General features: G+C 30.8%; 1 protein-coding gene across 1 annotated transcript in view; it reads right to left on the minus strand.

Annotated features, from left to right (window-relative positions):
- The window catches only part of plcb4a (phospholipase C, beta 4a), a 59,837-nt gene that overhangs the window by 6,970 nt on the left and 30,293 nt on the right, over window positions 1–22,574 (minus strand). The window contains 11 exon segments of the mRNA XM_073827097.1: window positions 2,199–2,374; window positions 2,460–2,535; window positions 6,076–6,191; window positions 6,340–6,405; window positions 6,482–6,534; window positions 8,798–8,939; window positions 12,381–12,469; window positions 12,573–12,777; window positions 14,935–15,099; window positions 17,040–17,142; window positions 20,524–20,575. Coding sequence (XP_073683198.1) covers window positions 2,199–2,374; window positions 2,460–2,535; window positions 6,076–6,191; window positions 6,340–6,405; window positions 6,482–6,534; window positions 8,798–8,939; window positions 12,381–12,469; window positions 12,573–12,777; window positions 14,935–15,099; window positions 17,040–17,142; window positions 20,524–20,575 — 1,243 coding nt within the window.

Consider the following 22,574-nt stretch of genomic DNA (forward strand, 5'->3'; position numbering starts at 1 on the left):
CCATTTTTATTTTATTTTCAGCAAAAAAGACACTAATTTGTGACATAGACTAATACTGCAATACAAAATGACTGATACAGTGAGAAATAATACCTTGGTTGTGCTCCGCAACAAGAGTAGACAGTATATATTTTCCATAAAGTCAAATTACAATAATAAACGCTTGATAGAGTTAATGTAAAATATGCAATAAGAACACAGAGAACACAACACACACACCATTTGGAGCAAGAGCCCATGAGAAACACACACAAGGGAGAATGCAGTCAGAATGAATAGCACTGTTTAGCACTGCATTGTTTCAGGACCTGATTCACTAAAGCAATTATGCAAATCAGGTAATGCCATAAACACGCCCACAAAATCACAGAGACTGACACAGAGTGATTCTCCAGCATACAGGCCGGATCTGAGTGCGTCACTGGGACTGTAATGCTGACAGTGCGCTCGACTGCACATCTGGATATGTGCCCGGATACATCCGTCATGTGACGAATCACTGCTGACATGATCAATAGAAAATGTACACAGAAGTTAACTGCTATTATCAGGCACACAGTGATGCCTCTGTGAATCCTGCACTCACTGTTTGCATTTAAGGAGATGCGTTTGCCAGGTAAATAATGATGATGATTTCATTTAAATGCATGTGGCACAATCCTACAGCAGTGTATATAATGCCTAGTCCAAATATGTTTCAGGTGGCATTTGAAGATGCAGGGGTTTGTGCTAAAAAGTGGCACTTAGTTGCATTATATTATATTGTAATTTTGATAAAAGATTATGAATATAAACATTATTTTCTTTGCAATGCACTGTTAAATCATTCACAATAAGACCAGGAATATAAAAAAGAAAATATAAATTGTTTAAATATGTTGTCCAATTACTTACTAAACTAATTTTGAAAGATTATGAATATAAAATTATGAATGCACTGACAAATCATCCACAATAAAACCAGAAAATATATAATATAATATAATATTTTTTAAAATAAAATAAAACATTTAAATAAATACAAAAATGCACAAATATATCATGTTCAATTACTTAATAAACCCTATTCTTTATAATATAATATAATATGAATTTATTTTTATAAAAATATAAAATATGTTATTTTAGAAAAAAATATAAAAAACAAATAAATAAATATTTTAAATAAAAAATATAAAATGTTGTATACACAAAATGTGCAAATATATTATGTGCAATTACTCTAATTTACTTTAATTATTATAAAATAAAAAATATTACATAAATTTTTTTATAAAAATATAAAATATTATCTAAAAAAATATACACTGTATATAAAGCACAAATAAATTATATTCATGAAATATTATGAATATAAAATTATGAATGCACTGACAAATCACCAACAATAAAACCAGAAAAATATATAATATATTATAAAAAATTGTGCACAAATATATCATGTTAAATTACTTAATAAACCCGCTATTCTTTATAATATAATATGAATATATATTTATAAAAATATAAAATATATATTATTTTATTAAAAAAATACATATACAATTATACAAATACAATTATAATATTTTTTTTATAAAATATAAAATGTAAATATATAAAATGTTGTATATACAAAATGTGATAATATATCAGGTGAAATTACTCTCTTGAAATGTACTTTAATTATTTAAAAAAATGATAAAATGCATTTATTTAAAAAATATATATAAAATATTAATATATATATGAATGCACAAATATATCATGTGCAATTACTTAATAAACCCATAATAAACCCAAGGTTTATGAATATAAACATGATTTTCTTTAGAATACACTGTTAAATCATTCACAATAAAACCAAGAAAAGAAAATATAGATAATATAATATAATATAATTTTTAACAAAAATTTAAAATACATAAAAACATTGTGCACAACGTTGTCAAATTACAGTAGGTGCGTATTACATGACAAAATTCTCCAACACATCCGAAACTACTAGACTCATTAAAGCAGAAAGCTTTAAAGACACGAACGTCTTTGTAGAGACATCCACGTCCTCCAGCGCTACAGGTCATTGTCCTGAGGCCAGAGATGATAAGACGAACACACTCAGCTGCAAACCTTCTAGGACGCTATACTAGCTTTCATCTAAACTCAGCCGAAGTTCAACGTTCAGTGGTTTCTTCAAACCAGCCCTGTGTCTCTCTCACCTTTCATGAAGGAGCGTGAGTTGCTGTGTCTGCTGCTCCAGCTCCATCAGCAGGAGTTTTCGGAGAGTCTCGCATTTCTGAATCACGTGCTGCTCTCTCATGGTCTGCTCTTCAGCCGAATGCCATTTGATCATTTCAGCCCATTCGAGCGCCTGAGCGGCGACCGTGTCCTTCACCTGCGTACAGGGACAAAAGAGAGAGTGTCTTTTTCAATACTCAGACTCTCCTAGTGTTGCTGGAAGTGAATGGAAAACTCAGTACCTTTGATTTGTGATTGCTCGTTAGAGTCTTGATCTGCCGTTCGATGTCTCTGCTCATTTCAAGGCTGTAACTGTCACTGAAGATGAACACATAATGAGAGCGAGTGCCATTTAGCTTTTGTCTTTTGGTTTAAACAAGACTTATAGCATGTACTGTCGATCTAAAGTGATTCAGATCAGTAATGGGTTTAGTTGGCCTTGCCAATGCTATTATTAGGGGTTCGAGCACGTAGTTGCTGCTTTTCAAATAAGTAACGCCAGTTACTTTTTCCCACATTTATAAATTAAAAGCTCTCCTGTTCCTATCTTGAGAGAAATTGTGAATTAGAAGTTACTTTTGTTCTAGAATAAATGTGAACATGCAAAAATAAAAATAAAAAATCTCACTCACTAAAAAAACAAATACAGTATTACTCAAAATTAATAAAAACAGTGAAATTCAACGCAAACCTGCAATACTTAAATATGTTAAATAAGAGAAATATTCTTTATGTATTTAATCCCATTTTATTAACCGACGTCTTTGCTGCCGACCTTCGATGATCCAATGCATCCATACTAATAAGCAAAAACGACTCAAGATAATCTAACAGTTGTTTTCCTTTTTTTTATTGCTGAAGAGTTGACATTTTTCTTCTGTGGTCTACTGTACAGACGTCAATTTATTTTTCTCTTTTGGTGTAAAAAGGCTTTTACATTTGCCAAAAGTAGAACTTTTTATATTAAAAACAAACAAACAAGCTCTGCCCAGATTTAAAAAGTAACGCAAAAGTAACACAACGCATTGCGTAATAGTTACTTTTTTAGGAAGTAACTCAATATTGTAATGCATGACTTTTAAAAGTAACACTGTTCAGCACAATAAAAAAGTTAAAGAGATTTGGGACATCATGTGAGTGACTAAATTTTTGGGTGAAGTGTACCTTTAATGACAATCAGCAGCATGTTTAGTTCTGTCGCTTTAAGAGCTGCGTGCATCTATTACTGTGAATGTATGTTGTGTTGTAAAGTATATTGACACGACTGTAGCACGATACTACGATATTTATTATAAAGCAGATCGTGGAGTCTTTTTAATCGCCCACAATCAAAAATCGTCATATCACACACCCCTAAATAATACACTCTTAAAAATCAAGGTGCTTCACAATGCCATAGAAGAACTTTTTTATCTAAATTGCTCCATAAAGAACCTTTAACATCTGAAGAAACCTTCTGTTTCACAAAAGGCTCTTTGTGGCAAATAAGGTTCTTCAGATTATAAAAAGGCCAGCAAGAAATGGTTCTTTATTAAAGGTGCCATAGAATGCATTGATACAATATTTTAAATTGTTCTCTGATATCTACATAGAAGGTATATGACATAGGAAAGGGCAAATATTCTCCAGAAACGGTTTTACAGGTCCATTTACAACCCCAGGTTATTGCCTTATTTGGAAGGTTCATGAATAATAATGAGAGCTCGGCTCTGATTGGCTGTTTCACAGAGCGGCTCATTTCAGAAGCTCACACATGGAGGAAATTATATATTTAATCACGAAGCTCGAGCCGCTATTATTATGCGGTTCATTGAAACTGGCGTTTTGAATGCACAATCATTTTAATTTCACTTTTGTGGTTGCATGTTCTCTGTGTAACGTTATACTACAGCAGCAGTACTTACCACATAAGTTTAGATGCTTGTTAGTGATGCTCAGGAGTGACGTAGTCATCTCTCCATATCTCTGTTTATGTGGTAAGTGAAATTTTATGTACTGTAATGTAACAGGCTACCGCTAACATTAAGCTAACCTTGTCCTTTCAGTGGCTCACCTTATTCTATTAGAACGCCTTATTTGTTTTCTTTGCCTTTCTGAGTAAGTTACAGACACCAACCATCCCTGCACTTAACATCTCCTGCACAACCTGGAACATAACATTTATTCCTGTGATCTGCCATTTTCGCTGTTGTTTTTTCACAATAGCCTAGCTGCAGAACTACTGATGATTTGTTAGGATTAGCCTATTTTTCAGTGGTCTTTTGCAAACACTAGATTCATATAAGGAGGAGGAAACGATGGTGTTTGAGACTCGCGGTATGTCATGTCCATTAGGGGTGGGACGATACAGGTAACTCACGATTCAATTCTGTGGCGATATGTGGCCCACGATATCGATAATATCACGATTCGCGATATCTACGATATTCAATATATTGGAAGAAATTTCATCAACGATATATCACGATATATGTGACTGAAAAAGAAAAAAATACCCATAATAAGGAAGTCTTAAGCATTTATTAATGCCAACATTTTCAACACTGCAAAGAAATATGCATTTGTATAATACATGCCTCCTGGTCTTAAATGTAAACACTGTACAGCCAGACAGATAAAAGTGCCTGAACATTAAAAAAAACAACATGAACATTAACTAACATGTGTAAACCGTGATACTGAAACGTCAGTAGTAAGTTACTGTAAAGTGCTTTATGTTAACCTGGACAGTGGTCACATCAAGGCATATTCTTCTTGAGGAACACTAACGCCTGTTTCACACTTTCTCCGTCTGCAGTGCGTATGCAGTCCGTGTGCGATGCAGAAGCAGCACGGACTCGTTTTGCTTTCACACAGAACACGTTTTATAAACAACGTATTATTCAATGCACTTGAATGCACTTGCACACCGCTTCTGGGACGTACTGCTGGACTGCAACCGCGTGCAGTGTGAACGCTCTAATCCGTTAACATGGGTGCGGAAAAAAATACTCAACGCATACGCATTGCAGACGGAGTATGTGTGAAACAGGCGTAACTGATCAGCATGCTCAACTAGCGGGTGCGTCTTTGTTTGGTTTTCGTTATTTTCCGCCATTTTTCTCACTTCTCTTTTTCTGCGCTTCTTCTCTGTTGTTGTTAGATAACTTGTGTTCTTCACTGGCCGCTGCTTCCGCCACTTTACCCCTATTTACTCGAACAGCGCCCCCCGCAAACAGAATGGTAGATATTGGGTAGTGACAGTGACACTGACGACGGGTAAATTAATCATTTTGTGTTGTAATAAAATATCGATATTGGCCGTTAGTGTATCGATTATTTATTGCGACAGAGAGCACAACAATATATTGCAATATCGATTTTTTTTCCCACCCCTAATGTCCATGTACTGAACTGTTATTATTCAACTATGCCAAGGTAAATACAGTTTTCCATTCTATGGCACCTTTGACTGAATGGTTCTTTGTGGAACAAAAAATGGTTCTTCTATGGCATCGCTTGAAGAACCTTTTGAAGCACCTTTATTTTTAAGTGTGTAGGGCCCCTTAAAGCACGCTTCAGTCTGTGTGTAGTAAACAAAACCACGTGTCTGTGCCATTAATTCACATGCAGGATCTATATTTAAATATTTTTTTTGTGGCTTAATCTTCACAGACACGAGTCCAATTCACATTTTGATTGAAGAGTGCTGACCTACTTCGATTTATTTCATTAAAAGTTGGGCATTTTTCCCCGCATCGCGGAAATCATAGGACCCTAAAAAAGCTCAGCGAGATGTTATTTGTCACCTACCTGACTACAAACGGCACGCAGAGAAAAACACATGTGAGTGTAATGAAAACCTAATATCACATTCACCTCACTTTCCGGATGCTTTTCTGGAGCTGCTTCTCCAGCGCTTGTTTCTCTTTATCATGTTGAGCAACAGTCCTGTCCACTTGAGCGCAGTGGGAGCTCTGCAGTGCGGCGTGGGCCTGAAATAGGAAGCAGGATTGTTTTCTGCTCTGTCTTTGTATCCGTGCTGTCAGTTTTCCTGCCCTACAGGCTTCGGTGTCTGCGACACACACACACAGTGTTCATAATCAATTCAATGAACTCAAGCAAACAAAAGCATTCGGTCACCTTTGCCTGCTTTTTCTTCAAAGTGTTCACGTCCTTCTGCTGCTTCTTGACGAGCTTCAAGTAGGTCTGGGGAGAGGTTAGAAAAACATTTCAGCTAAAGATCGTATGCAAATCAGATGTTCTATCCTCGTTAATTCGTTACCTTTGTTTGCTTTAGGTCATCGATGGTCAGCTGAGGTGCAAGCACTGATGTATCTACAGGTTCACCAAACAAAATATGTCAATGCAAATGTAAATGAATCATCCAGCTGTCTGATTCAGAAATAAGACGTGCGCTTTGTGTTAGAGAGAGGCGGACGCATAATGTATGACTTTTGCCACGATTTTCCCTTTGGGAATTTCAGGGATTGTGAAAGATGTCTTTTTCGCCGTAGGACAGTCTTGGATTGCTTTTTGATGTCGGTGTCAAAGTCTTTAGTCTGTCTGAGCTCTTACCCACGATCCCACTGGAGTCATATCACAATCTGACAAGCAACAATAGTAAAATAATCATCACAGTCTGCACGTCAGTTTGACTATCACTCTATATTGAACAATACGACTAGATGCAATAATCATTTCTCAAATATTTATTACAACATATGTGACCTGACGTGGCGAATTGAGCGGAAGTCGCAATGTTATATTTTAAGATATGGCCGATAATGTGGAAAAACAATGAAAAAAATCGATTTTTCTTTTTTAAGCTAATTTCAAACAACAGACATTTAAAAAATAATCTCCCAAAGTTTCGTAGTCTAGATAATTGAGTAAAGGTATTTAAATGACTATTAAAGTTGACTTAAAGTTTTACTAAATTTTCTGGAAATGAATATTGCTTATCTTAACTCCTCTCGTCACTTCTGAGCATTTCCCTATATTTCGGGTATCCCCTGAAACGTCACTAATGTCTTTGGTCAAATTAAACTGTAAAATAAATAGTTTGGCCCTTTAAATGCAATAGATTTTGAAAGATATCAAAAAAAAAAAAAAATTAAAAGTGATAATAATTCAAATGGGTATATCTTTAAGACCAATATACAGTGGTGTGAAAAAGTGTTGGCCGCCTTCCTGATTTTTAATTTTTTTGCATGTTTTTGCTGGTTTATAAATGCATTTGCGTTTTTGGCTAGGTTTAAAGGAAACAAGCAATTTTAGATAAACAAGGCAATTATATATGGCACTTGTGAAGGTAGGAAAACAAAGTTCTTTATTAACAACAGGATTGCTTGTAAATATTTAAACGTAAAAGAAAAGGCAGTAGAACTGACTGTTTTAATTTAGAATGTTTGTGATAACATAAGCAGTTTAAATGTTTTGCCATATGCTTGAGCAACTTAATATGCACACCTAGAAGTAAATAGAAAGTAAAAAGCATTGAATAATGTGTTGCTTATATTTATTGTGTTTAAACTAATCTATGAAAGATGACTGTACTGTGTAAAAAAACAAATCACAATGTTGAAAAAGCATTTTCAATAACAATGTTCGGATTTGAAATCAAAATAATGGATAAATGTGACCCTGGACCACAAATCCAGTCTTAAGTCGCTGGGGTATATTTGTAGCAATAGCCAAAAATACATTGCATGGGTCAAAATTTTTGATTTTTCTTTTATGCCAAAAATCATTAAGAAATAAAGTAAAGTTCATGTTCCATGAAGATTTTTTGTAAAATTCCTACTGTAAACATATCAAAATGTAATTTTTGATTTGTAATATGCATTGTTAAGAACCTAATTTGGACAACTTTAAAGGTGATTTTCTCAGTCTTTTTGATTTTTTTGCATCCTCAGATTTCTGATTTCAAATAGATGTATCTCAGTCAAATATTGTCCTATCCTAACAAACCATACATCAATAGAAAGCTTATTTATTGAGCTTTCATATGATGTATAAATCTCAGTTTTGTCAAATTTAACCTTATGACTGGTTTTGTGGTCCAGGGTCACAAATGTGTTTGTGGAAATCTGGCTTGTGGTGTTTATAAGCTATTGTTCAATAATTGCACAATTCTGAAAAAAAGCACTGCATGATCAAACATTTAGGTGAGATAAATATATATTCTTGAAAAAGATTTCTAAAAAATGCTCCGCTCCACCCCTCAAATTAAATAACTGATTAAATACCTAAAAAAATCATGATTGGAGTTTCAATATAAATAATTCTACATGATAAAAAGAAGGCGTTAAAAAGATCGGTGATCGGATTGGCAGATACTGCCGTTATGTCCCCACTAAAATCAAACCTACACCCTTGATCCGTGTGGAAAATAAAAAAAAGAGAAACAATGAGATTAAATGGAAAGTCAATTGCTTCTCAGATGTTTCCCCTGAAAAAAGACCCCAGTAATCTCACTTAAACTCAACTCTGCTCCACATTCATTTTATGACTTTATACTTATTTGTGTATTTTATTCCTCGTTTACTGCCTGGGTTTATGCGCATGCCGATCTCTACAGTTTTTCTTGTATATTTACCCTCTTTGGAGCAGATGAGTGGATTCTGTCCTGGCGCTGCTCTCGATCTCTCTGAGTCTTTCTGTGGCAGCAACGCCGCCGGATTCATCTTCCGATTCTTATTCCCCATCCATCCATCATTCGGCACATCGGCGATATCTGACTAAATAAATCAACAGGATTCACCAAACCGCACTATCACAGCACAGAGGGAGAGTATACATGACTGGGTTTTGCATTGAAGAAATTTTAAATGTTTTATGTTCACCAGCTACCTTACCTGAATATGTTCATGTATTTGTTTTGGATATTATCTTGGAATGAAAATATTTTTTATTTATGTAAACATCATACTTTTTTTTTAGCTTATTTGAATGAATGTAATACAACTAGAGAGATAAGCCCGTAGTAGTGCTGACAGTGTCGTGTAAATATGGCTGAAGATGCAAAAAGAGGAACAGACAAACCAAATTATTTCAAAATTTCACTTTACATCACTTGTAATGATTTTAAAAAGCATAGTGATGGGCACAACAGAGCTTTTCGCAACTCTGAATCAGTTAAACCGTATTGTAAGAGCCAGTTATGTGTAATTCATTTGTGATGATAATTTAGTTAAAAAGGTTAAAATATGGTGGAAATTGATATTGAAATGTAATAAGAATTCATAATGATTGTATTATTTAAAATGCATAATTTAATAATTAATACAATTTAAAGAACTTTTTTGGTAATTTTTGGCTTTCGGCAGTAATACGTAATGATGTCATTAGTTTGTACGTTTAAGATTGCAGCTATATATGTTGGAAGCAACACAGTTTTTGGACCGAGCTATATCGAGTCTATTGTACCTTTGTATTTTTGTTTTGCATTTCTTCAGTAAACTCTTTTTAAATGAAGATTCGGTCTTACTCGCGTTATTTCAAATACTGGTTGTTAGACTAGCTGCAAAAGTGGTACATAAGGATGTGCACGAAGGGTGTGCCACTACACATACTGAACCGCATCGTTTCAAAGCGATCCAATTGAATCATGTATCGCAAATCATTTGATTCAGATCTGGACTTTAAATTGTGTATCGCAAATCATTTGATTCAGATCTGGACTTTAAATTGTGTATCGCAAATCATTTGATTCAGATCGGGACTTCAGAGTGGGGTTGTGAATAATTCAGATCGGGACTTCAAAGTGTATTGCAAATCATTTGATTCAGATTGGAACTTCGGTGCTGGTTTGTGAATCATTTGATGTAGATCAGAACTTTGTGTATAGCGAATCATTTAAATCGCATTGAGACTTTGCGTATTGCAAATAATTTGATTCAGATTGGGGCTTCAAAGTGTATCGTTAATCATTTGATTCAGATTGGGACTTCAAAAGGTATCGCGAGTCATTTGATTCAGATCAGGACTTCAAAGTGTATCGTTAATCATTTGATTCAGATTGGGACTTCAAAGTGTATCGTGAATCATTTGATTCAGATCAGGACTTCAAAGTGTATCGTGAATCATTTGATTCAGATCAGGACTTCAGAGTAGGGTTGTGAATACTTCAGATCGGGACTTCAAAGTGTATTGCAAATAATTTGATTCAGATTGGAACTTCGGTGCTGGTTTGTGAATCATTTGATGTAGATCAGAACTTTGTGTATAGCGAATCATTTAAATCGCATTGAGACTTTGCGTATTGCAAATAATTTGATTCAGATTGGGACTTCAAAGTGTATCGTTAATCATTTGATTCAGATTGGGACTTCAAAGTGTATTGTGAATCATTTGATTCAGATCAGGACTTCAAAGTGTATCGTGAATCATTTGATTCAGATCAGGACTTCAAAGTGTATCATGAATCATTTGATTCAGATCAGGACTTCAAAGTGTATCGTTAATCATTTGATTCAGATCGGGACTTCAAAGTGTATCGTGAATCATTTGATTCAGATCGGGACTTCAAAGTGCATCGTGAATCATTTGATTCAGATCAGGACTTCGAAGTGTATCGTGAATCATTTGATTCAGATCGGGACTTCAAAGTGCATCGTGAATCATTTGATTCAGATCAGGACTTCAAAGTGTATCGTGAATCATTTGATTCAGATCAGGACTTCAAAGTGCATCGTGAATCATTTGATTCAGATTGGGACTTCAAAGTGCATCGTGAATCATTTGATTCAGATTGGGACTTCAAAGTGTATCGTGAATCATTTGATTCAGATTGGGACTTCAAAGTGCATCGTGAATCATTTGATTCAGATTGGGACTTCAAAGTGCATTGTGAATCATTTGATTCAGATTGGGACTTCAAAGTGTATCGTGAATCATTTGATTCAGATCAGGACTTCAAAGTGTATCACGAGACATTTGATTCAGATCGGGACTTCAAAGTGCATTGTGAATCATTTGATTCAGATTGGGACTTCAAATTGCATCGTGAATCATTTGATTCAGATTGGGACTTCAAAGTGCATCGTGAATCATTTGATTCAGATTGGGACTTCAAAGTGTATCACGAGTCATTTGATTCAGATCGGGACTTCAAAGTGTATCGCAAATCATTTGATTCAGATCAGGACTTCGAAGTGTATCGTGAATCATTTGATTCAGATTGGGACTTCAAAGTGTATCGCAAATCATTTGATTCAGATCAGGACTTCGAAGTGTATCATGAATCATTTGATTCAGATTGGGACTTCAAAGTGTATCGCAAATCATTTGATTCAGATCAGGACTTCGAAGTGTATCATGAATCATTTGATTCAGATTGGGACTTCAAAGTGTATCGCAAATCATTTGATTCAGATCGGAACTTTGGTGCAGGTTTGTGAATCATTTGATGTAGATCAGAACTTTGTGTATGGCTAATCATTTAAATCTGATCGGGACTTCGTTTATCGCAAATCATTTGATTCAGATTGGGACTTCAAAGTGTATCGCAAATAATTTGATTCAGATTAGGATTTCAAGGTGTATCGTGAATCATTTGATTCAGATTGGGACTTTGGAGCATGTTCGCAAATCTTTTGATTCAGACTGCAAATCATTTGATTAAGATCAGTACCTGACTGCATGGATCACGAATCATTTAATTTAGATAAGAACTTCTGAGCATGTTTGCAAATCTTTTGATTCAGATCGGGACTTTAGAGTGCAGCTTGTGAATCATTTGATTTAGAGTGGGACTTTGGAGCGTGGCGTGCAAATCATTTGAGCGGAACTGCGAATCATTTGATTCAGATCTGGACTTTGGAGCACGTATCACAAATCATTTGATTTAGACAGAAATTCAGATTGGAAATTCACCCCCTTTTTTAACACTTGTGTCCGAACATTTATCCACGTAAAATCAAGCAGCCAACATATGAGTGGAGTAAATGCACAAGACAGAGAAACCTGAAAAGCTTCAGTGAACAGCCTTAATAAAAGATCAAACCTCAGAAGCAACAGGAACGTCTTTGTGCTGCTGCAACACTATTCCAACGAATCGCTTCAATGCTGAAAGTTTAATGAAAGCAGTCGATTCGTACAGTTCAGCGAGTACACGAACAACTGATCAAAGTAAATGGAGAGCTCTCAAGGTTGTGTGCATTAATGATACAGATGCTCACCATCTCAATGCCCATGGCTCTCATTTGGTCCGTTCTCTTCTCACAGACCGATAAGAACTTCTTTGGATCAGACAGGGCATCTGCGATCGCTGGAACGAGAAGATCTCACAGCGTGAAAACCCTGAGACTTTAGATGAAGCTCAGTGATGCTTGTTTTTACACAAAGGCCTCATGATGTGGATGCACTCTAACCTCCGAAGCCGTCGGGCACATATGTTTTGAGGACGATGTTGCAGAAGATGGTTGCCAGAGACAGGGGTTTGTTGTACTCGTTTCGTAGGGAGATGTGCCTGTAACCCGACTGCAGTCCATCCAGCGGGAGAATGCGCTGTCCTATCAGCTTATTGTTGTCGTCGTACACTGCCACACGCAGCACGGCGAGGTCTGGGAGGATCACCTGTGGGATCGAGGCACTGGTGTGTTATTTATTGTGCTTGTGTTTTGACTTAGAGGAAGAAGTTTCAAAGGCAAAAACAAGAGAGAGAGACCTACACTGAAAACAAAAGTAGTGTACAATTTTCACACAGAAATGTGTGGGAAATTCACACTGACTTCTGTGACATGTTGTAGAAAGTTTTGTTTTTGTAAAAAAATACTCTTATAATTTTTGTTTTATTTAGATCTTATTATTTAAAAAATATTTTTATCATTATTTTTATTATTAGTGACATTTTAACCCTAAAAAGATTCATATTAAAACATTCATACAAGCTCAAATTGTTGTTTAATAAATAAACAAGCCTCCCTTTTTTATATCTTTGAAATATTTACACTTATTTATTTTAATATAATTTATTACTATTATTATTATTTATTTACATTTTATGCATAAATATGCATTTTTTTTTCCATAATTTGCACCTCAATATTTGCTCGCATTTTATATTTAGGTTTGCTTTATTCATTTTAAAATTACAATTCATTCCAAAATATGATAATACAAATGTAAATAAATGAATTCAGACATTAAAAATAATAAATTATAAAATTATATCAAGATAAAATAAGTAAATAATCTTCGATAGTCACCAAAACCGTGGAAAACTAAAATAAATAATTAAATAAATAAAATGTGAAAAAAAACATAATAATGAACAATAAAATAAAAATGATAAATTATATTAAAATAAAACAAGTGAATAATTTTCAAAAATCACCAAAGGCTTGGAAAACAAAAATAAATACATAAATAAAATGTGAAAAAAAAAAAAACATATTAAGGAACAATTAAATAAAAATGATAAATTATAAAATTATATTAAAATGAAATAAATAAGTGAATAATTTTCAATAATCACCAAAGCCTTGGAGAACAAATAAAAAATAAAATGAAATGTGAAAAAAAAAAACGTAATAATGAACAATAAAATAAAAAATTATAAATTATAAAATTACATTAAGATAAAATAAGTAAATCATTTTCGATAGTCGCCAAAGCCTTGGAAAACAAAAATAAATAAATAAATAAATAAATAAAATGTGAAAAAAAAACATAACAATTTACAATGAAACAACAATGATAAATTTAAAAAAAATTAAAATATTAAAATTAAATTAAGTAAATAATTTTCAAAAATCACCAAAGCTTTGGAGAACAAATGAAAAATAAAATAAAACAAATTTATAATATAAAAATAAAATAAAACATAATAATAAACAAAGAAATAAAAATTATAAACCATGAAATTATATTAATATAAAATAAGTAAATAATTGTTCGATAATCTCTAAAGCCTTGGAGAACAAATAAAATAAAATAATTAAATGAAATAAATAAAACTAAATAAAATAAAATAAAATAAAACATAAAAAAAGAACAATGAAATAATTTTTCAACAATCATCAAACCCTTGGAGAACAAATACAATTAAAATTAAAATTTAAAAAATTAATTAAATTACATTAAAATAAAAAATATATAAATTATAAAATTATATTAAGATAAAAATCACAAAACCAGAGTATAAAGGCCTGTTTGTAAGGTAATTTGCTAAATCTCTACAAAAACAAGTGTCTTCAAAAGAGCTTGGATCACAGCTAAAGACCTCTCTGAAGATTTCAGCAGCAGTTAAACCTGCAAATATCATTTTCCGAAAGGTCAAACTAGTATTAATACTTCACTTAAAATGAGTGTTTTTCCTCACACAAAACCCTTTTATGACCTATTATAGGATTTAAAATTTAATGTGCAAGTCATTGTCCTATTCTGGGCGCTTACGGTCACTATTAACAGTTAAAATGTCATTTCTAGATGGATTGAGTCTCTCCTCGATGTGCAGAATTATACTAGACTTCTACTGTACTTCAGAGTTTTATTGTAAAGGTAGTGTGGATAATTAGACGTTCAACGCCTTTCATAATGCAGATCTCTATAGTAACTACTCCATTTAGCTCATGCAGATATAATTAAAGCGCAGTATACAATTTCACGTCTCATGCTTTTTAGATAATGATGTGAAGTTATTATGTCACCGTTATTCTCAGCTACAATTTAAGAATCATTAAGAAAGAGAACGTCGCCTCTTCAGAGAGAAAAAAGCATAAGACATAAGACCTTTCTGAAGACGAATGCTTCTGCGTTGTAGACGGGATTCAGGCCGTTGTTCATCACCATCCTCGTGCGAAACTCTTTGCGGATGGTGTCTGTGGGAAGGCCGTACATGTCCACCTCCACATAGGTGCCGATCTTCTTATCCGACAGAAACTGGCCTGAAATGATCTGAGAGACAAACACTAGACTCACTTTCAGGGCATTTTCTACCACAGCAGACTTTTAGTACAGTAGATGTTTTTTGTGCTAAGTGACCGACAGTACACTTATTACAGTCATATTTTATATAATTAACATGCTTTATTGTCTTACTAACAAACCTCAGTGCTCAAGAGGTGATAGAGATTCATTTAAATGGCTCTGATGTGTTATTATTCAGATAACGTGTTATAAAGTTTAGCTAACTGAAAGAAAAAAAAGGGTCTTTTTCACTTGGTTTAAATGAAAAAAAAAAAAAAACTACTCTTTTTAAACAATGAATAAAGATTTTGCCATAACCTTTTTAATTGTTCATGGCTACTTGATAAGGATTCAAAAATCAACGAATAAATAAAATCAAATAATTTATGTAAATACATCTATACAGATATACATAAACATAATTTAAAGAAAGCAACTTAAAGAAAGATTTTTAAATAGATTTAAAGAAAATAATTTAAAGGAAAAAACATGAAAGAAATACTTTTTAAAAAAAATAGATATAATGTTAATCAAATATATATAAATAAAATAAAATAAATAAAAACATTTAAATAAATGTACATACACAAATAGATTCAATCAAATACATTTAAAGTAATACATTAAAATACAAATGCTTACAATTTAATTTAATTAAACAGTTTACAAATACATTTAAATGTTTATATATATAATACAAATAAATATTAAAATAATATTAAAAACACATTTGAATAGATTTTAATAAATTGATTTAAAAAATACATTTAAAGAAATAAATGTACATAAATAAATGTATTGTTATTATTAATTATTATGATTAAATTAATATTTATGCATGAATACATAAATAGACTCAAATACATTAAAGAAATTAATTTAAAAAATATTTTTAAATAGATTTAAATAAAAAGATTTGAAAAATACATTTAAATAAACGGTTTTAAATATACTTAAATATTTTGAAATAAATAAAAAACATTTAAATTAATTTACATAAATAGATTTAAATAAATATAATAAAGAAATACATTTAAATAATCAATTTAAAGACATATTTGATTTAAAAATAAATGTATATAAACAATTTTAAATAGACATTTTTTAAACATTTAAATTAATGTACAAAATACATTTATTATTATTATTATTATTCATGTATAAATACATAAATAGATGAAAACAAATACATTAAAGGGATTAATTTAAATAAATACTTTTAAATATATTAAAATAAAAAAGATTTGATGAAATACATTTAAATACATTTTTTAAAATAGACTTAAATATTTTAAAATAAATAAAAAACATTTAAATTAATTTACATAAGTAGATTTAAAGAAATACATTTAAATAGTCAGATATAAAGACATATATTTGATCTAAAAATAAATGTAAAATTTTTTTAAATAGACATATATTTAAAAAAACACAAATTTAAAAACATTTAAATTAATGTACATAAATCCATTTATTATTATTATTATTATTTATACATTAAAGGAATGAATTTAAAGAAATACATTTAAATAAATTGTTTTAAATATCCTTAAATATTTTTAAATAAATAAAAAAAAAACATTAAAATGAATTTACATAAATAGATTAAAATAAATAAATTTGTAAATACATGTAAATAATCAGATTTAAAGACATATATTTAAATTAATTTACAGAAATCATTTCAAAAATATTTAAATAAATAAATAAACATTCAGACAGATTCACTAATGAATCCTTCAAACCCACTGACTGATTCATTAAAAGAACCAACTCACAAGAACAAATCACTCACAAATTGCAAGCAGGTTTTACCAAAGAAAAAAAGAAATATGAGAAATTTCTGTGCTTTTTGTGAGCCTCGAAAACACATTTTTCAAACATGTACAGACTGTCTATGGCAGTATAAAGCCAATGAAAGCACTCACCTGTACGCTGCAAGTGGCGGCGATCACTCCGTCCACCGGCGTCTCAGAGAACGGGTCGAACATGCGATCGGGCCGCCGCATGAAATCCGGCTTCAGCAGAAACCTGCGAGAGTCCAGACCAGTGCGTTCATTACAACAGCTATTATCAGCAGTCACCTTAAAGCAATGATCCATTTAATTAAGTCTCTCTTGTCCCATATTCAATTTACAGCGCTAAACATAGTGCTAATAGATAGAGCGCTGCTTTGCCGTGATTAATGTGTTGATTAATATGTTTGGAGTTTTCACAGCGTGGATCACACATCAGCACTTGATGAGAGCAAATTAACACTGACAACCGCTGCCACCGCTTTAAAGAAGAAACCAGTCGAAAACACGGAAAAAATAAATACAATTGTGGGACGATAAACGACTTTGACAGCATCAGCAACATCAAACCCGATTTCATCAAATCACTTCTGCGGTGTTTAGGTGATAAATAGTATTTATAATCTGTTTTAAGTGGGCAAATCATTTATATGATGCAATTATGTACAAAGGAAATTATTAAGCCACAGTTTAGTATTTCATGGCATTTTTCCATATTTATTTATTCAAATGTACTTATAAACAAACATTTAACATTTATTAATTTAAGAGTGTGTATTTATATTTGTGTATAAATAAATGTATTTTAAAATTATTGTATTTATTGTATTTATTTAGTTAGTTGCAATTACTGTATTCATTATTTATTAATTATTAATTTGTTAATCTACATTTCTTTATTTATCAATTTGTTGATTTATCAATTTAAATGTATTTATTTACATTTGTCTATTCAAGATAACTATTTATTTGAAACAAATATATTTATTTTAGGGCCGGGACTTTAACGCGTTAATTTAGATTAATTAATTACACAAAAATAACGCGTTAAAAAATTTTAACGCATTTTTATCGCAATACGTTTTGCACCGCGGAACGTTTCTCACTAGATGAGATTCGGCGGACCGATTATACTGAAGCACAAACTAGCGTTCAGACAAGCCAAAGACGTCTGTCCTAAATAGTATTGTATTGTATGTCCCAAATCGTAGTATGTTTAAAAAGTATTCCAAAGATTCCCGGATGGTCTACTACTTAACGATCAATGCACACTCTTAACTGCTTATATTGCCCGCAACACACTGCGCCGTGAACGAGGATTCGATTAGAACTACAAACACGCATAAAAAGTGTTAAAAAACTACAAACATGGAGGATATACGCGACCAACGGACAGGTAGAGAAAGGGGTTTGAGTGATAAATAATCAGTGTTTAACCTGTTAAAAACTATTTTATAAATGTTATCCGCGTTATATTCCATGTGCAGCAACATTTATAATGATAGGCTTGGTCATTAAAGTTTAAATGCATAATTAAGCAAACACAAGAGCAGAGTTCTCGGAATGAAAGACTAAAACTACACTTTTAATGGCAATCTTGCACTGGTCTGTTGGACTTGGTTGAACAAAAATAAACAATATTTTGTTGCTTAAGCTTATGTATTCAGTCATTATTCAATGGTATACTAAAAATCCATGTAAAAATCTTAATTCTCACTGTTCTCAGGTCAAATATTTACATGCGATTAAAATGCGATTAATTTCGATTAATTAATTACAAAGCCTCTAATTAATTAGATTAAAATTTTTAATCGAGTCCCGGCCCTAATTTATTTACATCTATTTCTATTTTTAATTACACTTATTTTAAAATATTTGACATTTATTCATTTATAAGTGTTTATTTATATTTATTTGTGTATATTTAAATGTATGTTTATTGTATTTATTTATTTACATTCACATTTATGATTTTTTTCTATTTCTATTTACATTTATTTAGTTCAAATGATTGTATTTATTTGAATCAAATTATTTGATTTAACTTGATTTGATTTACATTTCTCTATTTCTTTATTTATCCAATTGTATTTATTTGAAACAAATGTAATTATGTACATCTTTTTCAATAAATTTATTTATGTTTAAATTTATTTCAATGTATTTATTTAACATGATTGTATTTATTTGAAACAAATGAATTAATTTAAATAGATTTAAATGGATTTATTTACATTTAAATTTATCTATTTATTTATTTACATAATTTTATTTTATTTTATAAAATTATTGTATTTAATTGAAACAAATTTACACCGATTTACTTTTACATTAATCTGTTTAAGATATTGTATTTGCAACATTTTTATTTAAAACTATTTAAATGTATTTACATTTACATTTACATGTATTTATTTAAACTGATTTATTTCTATTTCTATTTACATTTATTTACAGGTATTTATTTACTTATTTATTTAAAATGGTTGTATTTATTTGGAATTAAAGATATTTAAATCTATTTATTAATATTTACATTTATTTATTTAAATGTATTTAGTAAAAATGTTTGTATTTACTTGAAACTAATTAATTTATTTAAATGTTTTACATGTATTTATTTACATTTATTGTTTTAAGGAACCTGTATTTATTTGGGAAAAAAAACATATTTATTTACATTTATTTATTTAAACCAATTTATTTTCTATTTCCATTTACACTTATTTATTTATTTATTTAAATGTACTTATTTAAAATGATTGTTTTTATTTGGAATTAAATATATTATTTAAATCTATTTATTTATTAAAAATGATTGAAACAAATTAATTTAAATCATTTTTTTTACATTTACATATATTTATTTACTTAAATGTACTAATTTATTTAAAATAATTGTATTTATTTGGAATTAAATATATTATTTAAATCGATATTTACATTTATTTATTTATTTAAAACAATTGTATTTACATGTATTTATTTACATTTACTTACATTTATTTAACATATTTTTTTAAAGTGACTGTATTTATCACAGACAATCATGGACATTAAAATGTGCAGGATTTTTCCACTTTCTGTTTGACCTTTACAATTAAACTGTTTGTTTTTTCAGTGTTTTCACAGAATAAGTTTCTGCAGGATAAATGTAGACGGTCATGTTGCACAAGTCTTTTTTGCAGTTTAGTTGCAATGAATGAAGTTTTCAAGAAGTGTTGAAGTTCTGAAAGTATGTTTTGATGAAGGAAACTTGAGCTCTTGGAGGCTTCATGGAGTGTTGTTTTTCTCTGTAAGCGAAACTCATAATGATGTATTGTCAAGTGATAATTGTGTCAGAGGAACTGGTTCGTTCTGATGAAGCTGATGATGGTTCATTATTGCACTAGCTGTCAAAAACCTTGAGTAATAATAAATGGAAGCTCGGCGTATCCAGCTTGTCTAACATTACCCACTTTATTTTTAATTTGATGTATAAAATGTTCAGTTTCCTGTAACTTTTTCCAGCACAGACACTATAAAGTTTCAAAAGGCATCATTTTCAGATAAAGTCCCTATAGTTAGTCACCATAATTAGTACCATTATGTTCAATAAAAGATGATTTAAACTCACCCGCATGAGCCGTTGTATTCAAATTTGCCTTGGTTGAGCTGCATCGCCAAATCTACACAAAACAACAGACTGAAAATCAGTACAGCGTCAGACTAAATACACAAGCAAACTAAACTAGATTAAAAACGGTTCTTTTGAAACTTAGGATTCAGTATTAAATGTTGGACATTCAATTTGCTAATAAAAATAAATGAATAAAATATATTCACTTATCAAAAATTATTTAATAATGTGAAATTAATTAATTGAAAATAATAACTTGGTAATAAAATGTAAAATATGAAGAAAAAATAAACTCATTTTAAAAACTAGGATATTACCATGCAATTTTATATTTTAATAAATGAATTTCTATTATTTTGACATTTATCATTAATGAGATTTAATTTGCTAAACAAATAATAAATACATACATACCCAAAAAAAAAAATTAAAATGAAATGATACAAATATATTTCAAATATTATTTAAATAAAAAATGTAAATGTTTACTAATACAAATAATAAAATTAGATAAAGCATTTTATATTCTAATTAATTAATTACTATTATTTTGATTCAAAAATGTTTGATTTAATTAGCTAATAATAAATAAAAAAGAAATAAAGTGAAATAATGAAAATTGATTACAAATAAATGTAAATAAATAAGTTCACTGAAATAAAAACTAAAAATAAAATTAAATAAAACGTGAAACTATGGTATTACCATTTTTATATTTTAATAAATTAATTTCTAAAAATTAAAATTATAAAAAAAAAATTTCAAATTATAAAAATGGATTTCAAAAAATGTAAATAAATGAATAAGTTCACTAATAAAAAAAATAATAAAGTTAAATTAAAATTGAAACTATGGTATTACCATGCGTATTTATATTTTAATGGATGAATTTCTATAACTTTGACAATGAAATTTAATTTGCTAATGCATAAAATTAAATAAATAAAATTAAAGCTTCAAACAAGACTAACAGCAAATAAAAGGCATCATTTCCAAGTAATCTCTCATTAGTTGATTTACAGTGTAAGTCATTTGAAAATAAATAAAATAATTAAATGCAGTAAAATAAAATATTAAAAAATAAAAATAAGTCCACTAATAATGAAAATCTGTACTATGATATAACCATTCATTTTTGATACATGGTAATATCATACCATAGTACAGTAGTATGCTAAAGAACCATAGCAATACCATGGTAATCCTAGTGTGCTGTGGCAATACTATGGGAACAGTAAATGATAAGTAAGTATTATTATGGTTATGGTATTATTATGTTGGTGAAGTTTGTCAGTGATGCCATATTGCTGTGGAATCTCCTGTGCATCTGTTTTGTTGGTGTTTGAGTCAGATTGATGTCGCGGTGTGACATTCTGACTGACACATCAAACTGTCTTCAGCAAACAGAGACAGAGCAAACCAAAGAGCCGTCGCTGCACAAACACAGCCTGTCAGAGCCTCCATGTGTTTTCACAGCACACAAAGCTGCTCAAAGTGGATTCCTGTTCAATATTTGAGCAACAGGTGAATCAGATCGCCTGGGAACGGAGTTTACTAAAAGATAGTATCATTGTCCAATTTGCTTAAAAAAATGTATTTTATTACAGTAATCAGAAGTTTGAGAGGAAACTGCATTTAATGGAAAATGCATTTAATTGTAATAAAAAAATGTTGGATGTTCTGGTGAGATTCACCTAGTAAACCTGTTGTGCAGTATGTCAAGTCTAAAATGTTCAGAAGGAAACGCCAGAAGTTAAAGTGACTGATGTACAGATGGAGTCATCGGGCGCACGCGCCTGGACCTAAGTTAACTTCCGGTCTGTGTTTGTTTATCTGTCTGGTTCGTGTCGCGGGCTACAAACGCAGCTAATAATGAGTAATGAAGTTGGTCTCAGGTTATTGTGCTGTGGTATGTGTTTCCCAAACATTTATTTATTTGTGGCGACCTGCCACGATATAAAAACCGACTGATTTTCCAATTGGAAATAATAGACTAATTCATTAATCTGTTAATAGACTTCGTTGAATAAACGTAATACACGTTTAAA

This window comes from Garra rufa, chromosome 21, assembly GCF_049309525.1.
Source record: "Garra rufa chromosome 21, GarRuf1.0, whole genome shotgun sequence".
Taxonomy (NCBI): domain Eukaryota; kingdom Metazoa; phylum Chordata; class Actinopteri; order Cypriniformes; family Cyprinidae; genus Garra; species Garra rufa.